Consider the following 15,181-nt stretch of genomic DNA (forward strand, 5'->3'; position numbering starts at 1 on the left):
GTGTTCTGATGTGATGATGAGGGAGAAAGAAAGCGAGGTTATCACGGAGTTGGCTGCTTCATTTATACACGGAAACCGCAGTCAAACGCAGCGCTCTGAATTGGCATGAAGGTGTGAGAATGTTCCATTGTGAGTAATCTGGAACAGTCTACCAACTACTAGATCCTCTATGGATTGTTCTACAAGTTGCGAGACGATGCAGTTGTTGCCTGTTTGCATGTTAGCAATCACACGACAATGAACCCGACGATGCCGGCCAGGCAGGGGGTGGAGGTTGCTCGAAGCCGCTGGTAGCCCCTGGAACGATTGTCGGGGAATATTGAACAAACGAGAAGCTTCTATGCAAGTAACGGGGCTTCTGGACAGGACGAAATAGCATGATCCGTGCTTAACCTTAAATCGAGCTATTGATAGACTGCTAATTCAATAACCGAATTTTATCGGACTTCATGACCAGCCGAAATGCACCCAGCCATCCGTATCTATCTTACCAGGGACAGTTGAGTACCCAATCTACATAATCAATTACAGAACGCGAGGCCCGGGAATATGATGCTACGGTAGGGGAGGTGGGTGTTGGTGGTCAATAGCCACTTTACACACATACTCAGTCACAGAAGACCCTCGGTATTCTACTTGGTTCGAGACGTCCTCAAGCTGAACCAATTATTGTGTACTGCACTGCAAAATCGCCTGTTTTTTGGCAGTAGGTATGGCCAGGACGACTCCGCACGAGTCTAGACAAGATTGGCCGAAGATGGTGTTTTCCCACGTCAATAATATGATGAGATCATACCTGGCTTCCCTGGCTGATTGATACGAAACCATTGAGCAAGGACGGAGTACTCACCAACCGTCCACACCCAATTGAATCGTCGTAGAACTGCTTTCCGACTCCTGCCCAAAGCTGCCTTTGAGATGCGAATGTCAAAATCCGATAGCCAGGTAGCTCGATTGCTGCCCGTATCAGTCTTGGCAGACGTCACCATGTGTAACTTACAATGCTGTCTTTGCTTTTTGGCTGAAGCCCATCAATCAATTGATTCAAAACAATTTTCCGAAGCACCAATTCCACGGACAAAGGGCCACGGCCCCATAATTGCTTGCTCGACTGTATGCAGCATCCCGACATAATCTAGGCTCGGCGTAGGTAACTCTCCTCGGGGTGTGTTCAATCGGTATGGCGTGATCTATGCGCATTCCACCGAGGGACAGGATGCCGGTTTCCTCTTTGGAACTACGCGGCCTACCGCCGCAAGCTTCGAGGACAAGCAACAAGCATGGCGTCCGTGGTCCGATGACGTGATGGTGTCGCTATCGTGACAATGCGGAGGGAGATCTGGTACACAATCATATGTCAAATGGATGTGGGGCGGGAGCTGGGTTGAGACAGGCAGGGAAAGCGTAGGCGCTGCCACTTTGCATGGTACAAGCATCCATGCCGGGCGAAGCTACCATAAGTTGGCAGATTGGGTATCGATGCTAGCTCGCGCGAGGGCGCCACATTCAAGGCTATCCGGTTCGACAGTCTTGCAGGCCATAACATTGCTTGGGCACACTTTTGATTCTTTTTGTTGGACTGTCCGACAATCGCGGCTTAGGGGTGGACTGCCATGCTGACAAGTGTAAACATGATAGCGACTCGCCGGCGTACTATGATTTCTGTATACAGTTAAATTGGCTATGTCCTGCATAGCAGCCGAGGCTCGCTCGCGCTGGGAATACCATTCAATCGTAATACGTCACGCCGTTTGATCGCGGCCGTGACCTGCCGCCGTCCAATCCATTATTGGGCAAATGAAGCTCGCATCGAAGGGGGATATCCGGCCACCATGGCCATCCCCTGCCGCATACCCATCGCCATGGGCGCAGGAGACTGCACTCGGTTGAAAAGGCCGATCAGTCTTCGGCCCACTGAAGGTTCCAGCTCGGTACCATCGCGTGCAATCTTGACCTCCCTGTTAGAATTCCAAGGGTTCCGTAGCCCACGAGTCCGGTAAAACGGCAGCCTCGACGAAGACAGCCATTCAAGCTTGAACGGCTTTCCCCAGGCCTTGGAGCCGCCCTCGGCATCTTGTCCGTCATGTGCGCTTGCAGAGTCGTCCACTTCCGACTCGGTTTCCGGTGTGTCTGCCTCATCTCTCTCGATCTCCCAGAATATTGTTCCCCTGGCAGAGTCGTCAATGATGTTTCCGCGTGGACAATGCTCGGTCGCTTCGGTAGGGATGGCTTTCGGTAGATCCGAGTCCGTTGCTGTTTGGGCCTTGGGTGCAAATTCGATGGCTGCAGCTGGGTCGTTGTTTATAGGGGATGTCATCTTGGCATAGCCAAAATACTCCCCGGATTTATTGGCAGAGAACACCAAGTAAACATTATCAACTGACTGCATGATAGTGGTTAGTAGAGACTCCAGAGGCCACAACAGAGCATTTTCCAAACCTTATAAGCATCATTAAGCGCCTCTTCGTTGTGCGACTGCGTAGCCCAAACCCCGTTCCTCACACTAAGCTCCAGATCTTCGACTGTCAGGCTCTTCAGTATAAAAAACTTGTCTTTTTGTGTTACACCATCGCCGGCCAGCGCTTCCCTGTGCTCATCGGGCCCTTTGTCAGGTGTGGTGTGCGTCTCGGCGTTGGTTTCCGGTGGATCCTCTACGGCCTCATCGGGGGTGACCTGTACATGCGGAGATGTGGCGGCAGGACCGGTAGGTGCTGTTTGGCCTGCGGTGCCTTCGACGGTGCTCTTGCGTAATCTGCTGACCAGCCGTACGGATTGAAACTTGGAGTCGTGGAGCTTCTGTTGTGCCGTAACACAGCTCTGCTCGTCTTTGAAGTTTGCAAAGGCGCAGTTACTCTTGGATATCAAGAACAGTGACTCGAGGCCACTCGCTTCCTGGCACACGTGGTAAACCAAGCTCATCAAATCCGTCTGTGGCGGGAGATTCCCGATCCAGATAGCATTTCCTGTAGGAAATAAGTATTCAATCTTGAACAGTTGCGATATGTACTAACCGCTTTGTCTTGGTTTACGGGGAGGGCCACGGACGACATTGGAACGATTTCGTGACGCTTCTAGATAAGGGGTCAGTCATATATCTCAACCAATCGCGAAGAGATTTCCGTGTAACAGACCATCTGCAGGGCCAAGGACCGGCATTGACCCGAATTGGTCCTGCGGTCCAGAAGGGGATGCCCCACGAGGAGCAGATGCGATAAACTGGCCAGGCATCATTTGCCCAGGAATAGCCTGGTTTTGCGCAGCATAAGCTCCCGGTTGACCATAGTAATAACCGCCTGAGAGTTGATGTTGCGCTGGGTTCATCATAACTTGGTTTGGATAGTAGGCCAAGTTGTGCCTCGGAGACATGTTTGCCGCCTGTTGCGATGGCGCAAGCTGATGACCGTAGAACTGTTGGACTTGGGGATGATGAGGCATGTAGTATTGCTGCCCAACAATAGGGTTAACGGCCGTATGACCTCCATATTGGGCCATTTGGGGCATGGAGTGAGCAACACCAGGAGGCGGCCCGCCAGTGTTGTAACGCGGCTGTGCGCCTTGGGTGTAAGTCGGGCGATAATTAGTCTGCGGCAACGCGTTTGCCATAGCACCCATGTTGTATGGGCCTACTCGCCCATTGACTTGCGGATGTGTCATATCGAACTGAGCTGAGAAAGCATTATGGGAAGGGTCGAAATGTTGTTGAGGTTGGAAAGCCGAGAGTCCTACATGGGAACCTGCCGAGTTGTCTTGGTCGTCGAAAGTGCCGCCGAGAGCCTCGGGGTGAGTGAGGTCGTTGGGCGAGCTTGCATTGGGTGGCGCATCACCCATTGGAGCTATGTAATGACAGACAAAAGGGATTGCGCAGAGCTGCAAACACGAGAGTGCTGCTGAGCGAAGATCAGGCGGCGCTGGCGCAAGGCGGTTATGGCAGCGCTTGTCGTACTGGGAAAATCTAGTCTTTTAACAGAGTCGGGCGCTGTCGCTGCAGTCTCTAGGACAGGGGCCGTGAGTCCAACACAACAGAACGAAAGCTAGAAGAATGTCAGGTTACCCTCCACCACAACGCATACAGCTGAGCCACGTCAAGCGACTTGGCGCTATATTCGACAGGAACATATACTGTACCTGTAAGCGAAGCTCCAAAGAACAGGGAGATCTTGATTTAAGCGATGTCCAATCCGAGAGAAGAAGTGACGTTCCGCCGGGGTGAGCGGACAGAGCCCCAGAGGATATAATGAACAGAAGAGTCGTCAAGAAAGCCGGGAAGCACAGGGTCCGGGTCGAGCAAGATGTGTGTTGGAGAGTGCCGAGGATACTGATAGGTCGTCGAGAAGACAGGATAGTCAAGTCGGGTGAGGCTGAGTGCAGGTAGGATGGGCGGGCTGCAGGAACACTGCAATGGTGACAGACCAAAGAAAGCCAGAGGATGAGAATCCTTCAGGGTCGCTTCGAGGTCCAGAGCAGACTTGGCCCGGGAGTCTGTATCGCAAGACTGAAAAATAAAAATAAGACAATTGATAGAAGATGGGCAACAGCTGGTGTGGCTAAATTAGGGTCTTCTGGGGCTGTCGGCTGCAGATGGCAAGGGGAGCAGGGATAGTTGATAGAAGTGCAACGACAATCTTTGCCCTTCTCGTAGGCTCTCTCGATATGAAGTGTGACTTATACATGCAGGGAAGATGACGACTCGCGACGGTGCGGGTGGCTAATAAGCGGGAGTGGTAGGTTGGGGGTCTTAAAGCCGTCTCGGACACATGTAGAGCATGTAGAGCACGTACATGGGTTATGGAGACAAGTAGTTAGCTGGGCCTCCAGGAGATGAGACAATGAAGAGAGCCAGGCGACTGTGGGAACAGGGCAGTAGTGAGTATGGAGGTCTGTCCAGCTGCCAGTCCGCCCGCCTCCCACCGTGCCGGGGTACTCGTACAAGATGTGCCCAACATGACGATCATGGAGAGGAAGGGAAAGGCAGGAAGGGTGACCAGAAACCCTGGCAAGGTAGCAAACGCAGCCGATTGGCGTTCATGAATAGCCATGCCGCGAGCACAAAATTGGGGACGAGGAGAAAAGGGAATCTGTCTCGCGCAGTAGGCATGTGGTATGGCATTTTGCTGAGACCGGGGATGTGTTTTCCTTTCTTTTTTTGCCACCGAGCCTACTACTATCCTGGGAAGGGGGTTCCTCTAGGGGTCCCAGAAGGTCCCACGAGGAAACTCGATACAGCAAGTACCTCTTGGGTTGTACCCCGAATGCGCAGGAGGGCACACTGGCGCACACTTAGCCGCAAACGTTCTGGACTCGGCCTACGACCGGGGGAATAATGTCAATCTTACTTGGCGTCAGATATGCGAGTGAAACAGGGCAAAGCTGCAGTATCTGGAGGGTTCAGCAACATGCCCGCACTGTCTCTCCCTCTCTCTGTGCCTGTGCCCATGGAGCATGTGGCTGGAGTCCAACTTCGTCATTAGGTAGGACGAGCCAAGAAAAAACAAAACAAAGAAAGAAATAAGGCAGCTGTCACCTTTCGCTACCTTGCTGGTACACGGTAAGGTATGCAAGCAAATCAACCGTCTGGTCGTTGGGCTACGTTGGCTGTTGAGTTGAGTTTGAGCATGCGCCATGGGTTCCTTGGGTTCCTTGGGTTCTTGGGAGCTTCCGCGGGCAGAGGGAGCGCTTGCAGTAGACCAAGCCGTTGGGAATGGCTACTAAGGATACGGCAGTTGCCGTCGCGGAGCCTCCGCCACGAAACGAGAAGCATAGTACACCACATATTCGCCGTGATTCTGTTGTTGTGTGTGAACATCTGTCTGGTTAGCATGAAGAACGAGATGGGGAGACCGAGGCGGACCGGTCCAGACCTCGCACCTCGCACCTCGCGCAGAGAAATCTGACCTGACCTGACTTGACGGCCCTGCCAATGCATGTCTTTGAAGGTACCCCCATCGCAAAAACCCATCGGATTTCCCCTCGATCCAAAAATGACTAGAGCGGGTTCTCACTGATTTTTTGCGAGTTTCCTTCGTTGTCCCCATCCGTCCCAAAAACCAGTTGCGAGGTGCAGAGTGGCGCAAACATTCGAACCCATTATTGACGCAGTAACCGTAACATGCACAGGGCCAATTACTAAGGATGATGAAATGGACAGGCCAACTTTCGGTATCAGCCGCAATGGGATTCTTGTGTGGCCTGGGAATTTTGAAATAGGAAAGACGGTGGTTTCCCATCTCCACACACAGGGACCGGCGATGGAAGGGTGCCAGATCCCTGCCCCTGACCGTGCAGTGGACCGTGTCAAGGTGGGCAATTATGATGTCGATGGTGGTCCGGCTAAATGAGAGAATAACCTTGGGGTGGACGGATGGTGGCGTCAGCTGCACCACAACTCCCACATTGACTGGGAAAAGCGCCCTGCTCTGGCCGGACAGCATGCTGTCGCCTGTACACGTACAGTACAGTACGTACACGAGATACGTACATGCCGGGCAGTATCACGCTGTCATCATCGTGCCTGGGTGCCGGACTCCTCACCGGGCGACATGTCGTAACTATTCGTCGCTCATCACGATAATTGGGGAATAAGACCTTGATGCATTCGATGTTACAATCTGGTATGAAGTGGGGATTATTGATAATCATTGACGGAGAGAAAAAAAATATACGACCGACTGCTTGGCACTGGCCAATGTTCATCCATGCCATCGTCGTGTCTTCTCTGTTACCTCCATACGGTTTACCCATTCCCATGCTCATTGCGTCTTATTGTGATCCCTAGTAAACATACTGCACTACGAGCTGTGCTTGATCACTTCACACGGGACGATACCATGTTCCTTACATTACAGTACGGCTCGAGACAGCTGGGAGCTGTCCCGCTAACGTTGCTGTTGAACGTGGGGGGCAAATATGCATGGGCGAGTCAGTTTGGCGTACATGGTGCAAGTTCTCTTGGGACCAGCCAAGACCAACAATCCATGGAGGAGATACCTAATGCAAGCCTCAAAAACCACCTGGCCGAGTTGACTATTCCCAATTTCCCCATGCTGATTCATTACGTCGCCACCGGACACTTCCTTTTTTTTATCCCTTCTGCTTTTCTTTTCTCGTTGCCGGCGGCTTTTTAAGTCTGGAGTCTTGTCAATGATGGCAGCGAGTCAGCCATACATGAACCTCAAACTGGGCTGGGCGGATTAGCGCGTTTTGTGGCTGGTGGCATCGTTAGGCCACACCAATGCAGCCAGATGCGGTTTTGCCACTGTTGAATTCCCAATAGTCCACCACAGCATTGAGGATGGAGATTGTGCAATCCCACATCCCAAGGCCAGTCTGCCGGCTTTCGACGACAACTGTGGCGTGACCTACACTTTGCGCTACTCCTAGCTCTGCACTTAGACGAAGGGTCGAAGGAAGCATCTAGTGGTAGTGTTACAAGAGTCGGTATCTACTTGCATATCCATATTTCCGATATTTCGGGCACCAAGCACCTGGCAATCAAGGCTCGGCAATATCATGCTATGTCTTTGTTACAACCCTCAGTCAGTCAGTCTGCACAGATGCTGCGACTTGACATACATCTGGTCTATGTAGTGTACTCCCTCGAATTGCACAATTCCAGCTTAGGCCATGGCGTTGAACTGCATGTCTTGTATACATGCATGTAATATGCATTTTCCGGTTATAAACCAACAATCGTGTCAGTCAGTCTCTTGATTTTCCTCTGGTGAATTACGGGTGCGTGTAACAGCACAGCCAGCTCAAGCTGTCCAGAGAATTCAATCTCGAAATCCGAATGCACGAACTCAGATCAGCAGCGGAGGGTTTTCTCCGGGCTAGCGACCTGCGAAATTCTCCGTAGCAGGGACTGACCTGCTTTAGAACATTATTCGACAACCTTGTTTCAACTTGCAAGCGCTACCTAAACCAGCTAACATCAAAGTATCGGGCACGTATCCCAGCAATCTTACTCACTGCTCACCTCGCCATCGTATCATAGACGATAAACATGCTACGGCGATTGCCTTATTCCCTCGGTCAACATTTCCCGTCCACCGTTTGTGCCTGGTGCCTCGGTGCGGAAAAAGGCGAAAAGGGTCCTGCAGTGGGCAGACGCGCCATGGCAGGTGGCCAATCTACACGGATTCGGCCAAGATCAATGTCGATCATTTACTGATATGGACCGGGCTCCGTTGGAACATCGGCCTCGGCCGGTTTTTCTTTGCCCTCTGCTTATTGGACCGCCCGCCGCGCCGGGCTAGTCATGTCACTCAGCCTCAACCACTCCAGCCCGCACCCTGCGGCATCTGGCATCTGCGGATATCCAACGAGCGAGCACGCTTTTTCGCCACCTGTCGTTGTTGGACTGCTGAATCAATCCCACGACGCTATCTCCTCTCTGCCGATCCTTAACCAGGCCTCTACTGTAAGCAGGCATGCAGCGAAGTCAGAAAACAGGCCAGGCGCCCCCGCTACTGGCTGCTTTTTCAATACGAGGTTCATGCCGGCAGACCGTAGCCCCTGCCAATCCACGATGTTGGGGACCGTCACCCGTCAAGCCGTTTTTCGACAATCCTTCTAGTGAGCGCCGAGCGCCAATCGGCTGTTGGTCAACAGGGTGGCTCGTTCTTGCCCCCATACTACCACATTTATGCTGTCTCCAATGTGGCGAGTGCATGATCGTCTGCACTCGGCTGCCCAGGCAGTCAGGCCTGCTACCGAGCCCCCGAACAGTACCCATCCTTGCACCAGGTGAGTCGGTAATTTACAAAGGCACCGCATGTTCCTTTTGCTCCCCAATGCAGTGTACATCGGCCTGCATTCGAGAGCGCACTGTCATCCATTCCAGGTTACTTGAATAGTTACGTGTAGTTCACGGCGTGGTAGGGTGTGGCTTGTTTCGTGCCCACGCACACATCAAGGCTCAAAGTGTAGTGCGTCGTTGCCCTCAACCACCGCGGGCAAGATATGCCTGAACGCTCACGGATACAAGTCCCCTTGGGGGCAACATTAAGCCGAACAGGTACTGCCAAGAAGCCTGACGCCTCCTGCACGGTACATGGTGCACGACTATATCGACGGTGATCTTGTTTATATTTGTGACGAACTGGCGGATACCTACTATGTTTGCTGGGGCTTAACGCACATATGCCAATAACCTGACCCCAAGTATGAAGCTTGAGCACTGGAGCTGGGTCACCAGCCACTTCCTGCCCGTCGCCTTCATGGTACGATCTCTGTACCCGCCCTAGCTGTCTAGGTCCAGCGGCTAGGTGCGCTAAAAGCCTCGCTGTGGGACATCTCGACACTCGAGTTACTGCTGCACACAGGCTCACGGAGACAACTTGGCCTAACCCTTGGTCATACCTCGAATGGGCAATACCCTAGGTGACGCGTCTAACCTGTCTTTCCTGCTCTGTTGGACTCTAGGGTGTCTCACTAAGCGCAACTGCTCAACGCGGACAGAAGCTCAAGATATGTGCAGCAGGTTGGGAGCTGGTGGCCCTTGAACTGTATCCCGTTAAACGCCGCAACGCTGCCCTCCGTACAATACTTCCATTCAGTGATTGACGTGGCCGTGCGAAACGGAGCAAGGCTAGTCTATCCAATCAAAAGCTGTACCCAGAGCGTCGGACGTTTAAAACGAACCACCGATAATACTAAATTGATCCCTGATCCGTACAGTACGGCAGTGTCTGGTGAAGGGCAGCGTTGCGGCGTTCAAGGGGATACTCCTGTAACTATCTGCTCTTGCCAAAGCTTTCTAGTGGTCCACACCAATTGCTAATGAATCCAGGAGTCTGGGTCAGTCCTACTTTAGCTTGCCATCAAGATCCGCCCCTACCGCTAGGAATGGAAAGTCGCTCGGCGCTTGCGCAAGGCCACGATTTCAATAGTCAATAGCTGTGCAGATTCTCAGAGGTCCGAGGAGCCAATCGCATACCATGGAAAGCCGATTGTAGAGAGCACAATTTCGGTTGGCCCCGATGAAAATTTCCGACCACAATTCTCATGAGCAATCTTTGGGAATGCAATATCTCCATCGGGCCATGCAACCATAAGGACAATCGTTATCTTGCTGGCATGCCCGGCGTTGATCACCACTCCGCGAGGGCCGCCATGAGCTTACACGCAACTGACGTGCCTGAGAAATAGACATCATGTCCGTACCGTGGGCCATTTTACGACCCCTCCGACTTGTACAGGCTACTCTGATATTGCAACACTTACAGTAGGCACTATCCATCGAGTCTCTCCATACGTCGTCAAGATCGACCGTTGATCATGGAGGAATACCACCCAGAGAATCCACTCGGGGCGGGCCTTCTGTGAAGTCGCAAGGCTTATAACGAATTACTTGTCCTGTTCGTTCAGACTTACAAACGTCGCCTAAAAGGAACCCATCAGCTACCGGAAAGGGCAGTGGTCACGCAATCACCAGTTTGAGCAACGCCCCTTACAATTATCAGTACAGCAGCTACGAGATAGTACGCACTACTACCTTATAACCCCATAGTATAACAACCGGATGTACTACCGACGAAGCGGATCACCAAAGCGTGGCTACGTACCGTGCCTATATTACTTGAGAGATCACGATCCTCCTAGCCGGAGCAGAAACTAGTACACCGCCAGCGCGGGCAACCGAGCAGATTACCCATCTAACATCCAACGAGATACTCCCAAACTTTTGAGAGACGCCAAGTTGGCAGTCTTTCCCAATTTTGGAGCGTGCTTTACGTCACTTTAGTTCCCCATCACGCGCTAATACGGCACGGCACCGAGACCAATGTGCATACACCGACACCCAGCACGTATGATGCCGTGCCTCGGCCCTCGCGCTCCGAAAGGACTTCCTAGCAGCCCCGATAAACAAATAGGGCTGGTCATATGGATAGGGAGGGTCAGGCAACCCTGCCCATGCCACTAAGGTTGAAATACTTCCGAATCAAGCTATCTACTGGCTCAGAATCGTCCGTAAGCTTCCAGACGCGTTCCTGGAAGACCACCCACTCAGCTAATGATCGCTAGCATGAAAGCTGGTACTGCAACATAGGGCGACCGCGACATGCAACGTTCGCGGGACGACTAGACGGCATGAGGCTAAGACGGCAAGTGTCGTAGTAGTGCTGCAAAGAATGGGCCAGGCGGGCTGTTCTTCCGGCGTCAATTTGAAGCCCGGCAATACATTCCCCGGGTTCTCTGTCTTCCGTCCACCGCTATCATGTGGCCCAGGCTCCCAAATCGCCCTGTCTTCCCACCGTTCACAGTAGTGAGACACAAGCTTCGTGGGGCAAGCTTCCTCCCGGGCACGACACTCTTGCTATGTGAAATTAGCCACTGGTGGTGAGGGGCAAAGCTGCTATGTATCTTCCGCTTACGGCCAGAATGCCTTTTCTAACCCCATCGTCCTTGGTCGAACCCTTGGTGTCCGAGTGTGTGCAGATTACCGAGGGCAAAGACATCTACACGGCTTGTAAAACCTAGCAAATATTTGCTACTCCAAATCATCACACTTCGGTTGCGCAAAACGGCCGCATCGAGGTCGAGGTCGGCCCTTTCAAGATTACTTCCAAGGCTACGGTGCTATGCCAGGCAAGGATGGATTGACCTTTCTCATCTTATTGATACGTAGCTTGCGGAATGACATCGCCGGTTAACAGAAGCACGTATACACCCATCGAGATTCTACTGGAATCGGCGGGCTGGAAAGAATTTGTAAATGTTGCATATCGTTCTACTGGGGAGGTGTACACCGCTACATGGCTTGGCCGAAGAGACATCAACACGCCACTAAGAGTGACATTACTGGCCTAACCAATACTTATTCAGTACATGCATCCGCTCGAAGAATACCGCGTAAGAGGGATGGTGTAACCCTATCGTTCAGCCTTGCTAGTTAGCTCCTCTTCAACAAGAGTTACTTCGCATGCTTGACGTGCGGGCAAATGCGGGTGGCTTTTTGGTAGGGCCTCACGAACAGTAAGCAGCTTATTATCTTGCTATTATCACTTGTCTAAGGCGCTTTTGCGTGGAGAGGTAGATTTGACCGAGCGGCCACTTCACTGCTGTGATCTCACCCGTGATAAGAAGATTCCCAGGCCGGAAAGTAATGTACTTCGTATCATGAAATTTGATAACGTGGGATTATTTCCGTGTCATTCGAGTAACTTCAGAGCTGAATGGCTTGCGATGGTGATGTGATTTTTCGCTTACCACCATTCCCCTCTTCATATGTCCGAGCTATTGGGCGGCGGAGACGAAGTGAAATGTGAGTACCAGACCAGGCACAGTAAATGAACGGCTATCAATGTGATCAGGGGCAAACTTAGAAAGAGGCATACAGCAATGACCACTATGAGCCCAAGAACGGTTGTAGTGAGGAAACTCATCGTTGTTATCCCATCAAAGCTTGGCCTGATACCATCCATATCTCTGTACCAAGCCCGTCCTGTGAACACCCGCAGGAAGGGAGCCGACTGCCTGCTTACCAGATTCCGGTCCAACGGCCCTCACATCTGCGTCTGCAGAATTAGCACGTGGTGCATGTCTTGCAGAAACTTTATCTTAGCCCTGTCCATTATCGGCCCCATTGTGGCATGATCGTCTGACGTGGCATCCTGAATTAGGCGAAGAAAGTGAGTTTCGACTCAGGAAAGACCCGTTTGCGTACCGACCGGCAGCCAGGGCACGACAAGAGAAGCTGGCTGGCCACTCGCCATGGTCCAGGGTCCATCGCTTGGAGTTGCCGATGCGCTACGGGATCGCATTGACCCTCCCCTATCGGCCGTGGAATACCTAATACTCTGGTATGTTTACTGCGTTTCAATATGATATACCCTGTGATCGTATATTATGGGCTATCGTGGGAAGATAAGTCCCGTAACAGGGGGCTGCAGCGTTCCTCTGACTCCATTCGAAGGCTCCTGACATCTGCCAAATGTGGGCTCACTCCGTCAACCCGAGCATACACTGCTGCGGATTGTATGCGTATTGGTGTAGTTGCCTCAAAGACGACGGCATGACTGAGTACAGAAGCCAACATGTTTATTCAAGTACATGCGGTGCCAGTCTTACCAGACGGATACCAAACAGGGAGGTTGAGTAATGATGGTGTCGTAGCAGTAGTTGTGGTGACTACAACATTGCTCCGTATTAGATGAGGCAACAGCTGGACGTACCGTGAAATATACAAGCTACCCCTATTCGACGAATGGAAGGCCGAATAGGGGTAACTTGTATAGTTTGTTATGCGTCCAAGAAGGAGCAGTCTCGGGCTCTGCAACGGCTCCTATCAGATACGCTGAACCCGATGTGCATCCTTTCCAGTGTCTTAATGGCATTGGAGAGTGTCTCTACCTCTCGTTACCACGTGATGATGACGATATGGCCTGATTTACCCGGAGACTGATAGGGACTGATCAAGCAAGAGGCTGTAGCTCTTATCTTTCACGTACCATCTGAAGAGTCAGGGAAAACGACATAGTTAGCCAGCGAGTCACTGCACCCTTCTACTACTCATCCAGGGTTCGTATATATACCTTGCTCGAGAGGCATGCGTGATTCCTTCGCGACGATCCTTGCCTTGATTTTTATTGCCTTTCGGGTACTTGATGCGTCAAGACAGGCTGATACACACGCCCACCTCTTCGATTTGACTGACTGATGCCAAATGTGGAAATACATTTGCAGGGTCAGCTGAAGTGAGCGTCAATTATGAAAAGCCGATAGTTGGAATTGGATGTCGATTACTTAGCAGCCAGTCTCAACATCAAGGAACGCGGGAGAGTGTGGGAATCATTCCTATGATGGGAGCGACACTCACCTCCATCCTGCTTAAATCTATATAATTATGCCTAGCACTTGAGAAGATTGCATATCTGACCCTGCGAGCAATACAAGCACTCCAGTGGTTGTGATTTCCCTGGTCACGAGAATAGGTAAGTAATTTCGAATGTGTGAAATTAAGAGGGAAATCGGTGCTTGAGACGAGCCATAGCGGCCAGTGATCTATGTATTGCCATAGATGCGTAATCATTGGTCAGGTCTCTGCAGAGAATCATCATGCCATCATTGCCTCTTCTACCGTAATGTACAAGCACAGCTTCCACGCAACTTCACAGTTTAATCCCGCTTTAGGGGCAGGATTTTCTCCTCGATGCCGTCCTTTGTGATGACCATAACCTGCAACGCGTCACCGACCTCGATATGTCGCTCGACTGCCGAGTCGAAGGCATCCTTCACTAATATCTCGACCTCGCTTCTCGGCAACGGGGCGCGCTCCCGCTCCTGGAGAGCATGACCGACACCGCTGCCGGGGATGTACTGGTTCTTGAAGTTGACCTGGTTGTCGAGGAAGGGCATGATCAGACTGGCGGCGGCGCCGCCGGCGCGGCACTGCTCCCGCTCGTAACTGCCGACGGGGTCGTAGCTGTAGACGGCACCCTTGTTCTCCTCATCGAGGCCGCCGAGGATGGCGTAGACGTAGTAGGGGAAGAAGCGCTTCTGGTAGAGGATAGTGGAGAGGCGCTTGGCGCAGGCGTTGACCGTCATGGGCTTGCCGTGGCGGTAGCGGTACATCTTGCAGATGGCGTCGAGGCGCTCCTTGAGGGCCTCGCCGTCGGCCGCGAAGCCGACGACGGACAGCAGGATGTTGGCGTCCTCCTGCGACGACGTGGACCCGCCGATTTTGAAGACCTTGGGGGCGAAGCGGGTGTTGATGGAGTAGCCGGACGTCGATCGGGTATCGCCGGCCATCATGGCGAAGCCGTCACCGGCCACGGCGACAGTGGTACCACCGTTATCGGTATAGCTGTGGAACAAGAATCATTGTTAGCTCCGGTGACCGTCGCTTTCCACCTCAATCAAACGCAGCGAAATGCGGAGCAGTTTGGACGTACGGGTTGAAGCGGTGTTCGCGGAAGCCGTCAGCGCGGGCCTGGGGCGCTTCAGCAAACGAGTAGTTGGGTCCATCGAGGACCGGGTTCTGGCTGAACATGGCCATCTTGAATGACGTGATTTCTCGGGCGGCGTGCTAGAATAAAGAAAGGAAGATGGGTGTGATGGCTGGAGGCCCGTAAAGCGTGGCAATCGACGTCGGGTGTTGACAGGTACAACAATGGGGGATTTTGGCGGTTCGTGATGGTGGTCGTGATGATGCGGCTGGATTGATGGCCTGAAGTTGCCCGTT

The 15,181-nt window shown here is 52.4% G+C and overlaps 2 protein-coding genes across 2 annotated transcripts; both read right to left on the reverse strand.

The window, feature by feature from the left end:
• Nucleotides 1-1,786: 1,786 nt before the first annotated feature.
• Nucleotides 1,787-3,828, reverse strand: PG986_006971 (uncharacterized protein; the record flags this gene model as incomplete). The annotated part of the gene is made up of 4 exons (XM_066843193.1): nucleotides 1,787-2,383; nucleotides 2,440-2,963; nucleotides 3,012-3,071; nucleotides 3,132-3,828. 4 exons carry the CDS (start codon nucleotides 3,826-3,828, stop codon nucleotides 1,787-1,789), a joined length of 1,878 nt encoding a protein of 625 aa, XP_066699305.1.
• A 10,287-nt stretch (nucleotides 3,829-14,115) lies between these two features.
• PG986_006972 (Proteasome subunit beta type-6) lies at nucleotides 14,116-14,995 on the reverse strand (the record flags this gene model as incomplete). The annotated part of the gene is made up of 2 exons (XM_066843194.1): nucleotides 14,116-14,803; nucleotides 14,892-14,995. The coding sequence occupies 2 exons, from the start codon at nucleotides 14,993-14,995 to the stop codon at nucleotides 14,116-14,118; spliced, it is 792 nt and encodes a 263-aa protein (XP_066699306.1).
• Between the last annotated feature and the right edge of the window lie 186 nt (nucleotides 14,996-15,181).

Source organism: Apiospora aurea (genome assembly GCF_038362705.1).
Source record: "Apiospora aurea strain CBS 24483 chromosome Unknown utg000005l_segment0_segment0, whole genome shotgun sequence".
Lineage (NCBI taxonomy): Eukaryota > Fungi > Ascomycota > Sordariomycetes > Amphisphaeriales > Apiosporaceae > Apiospora > Apiospora aurea.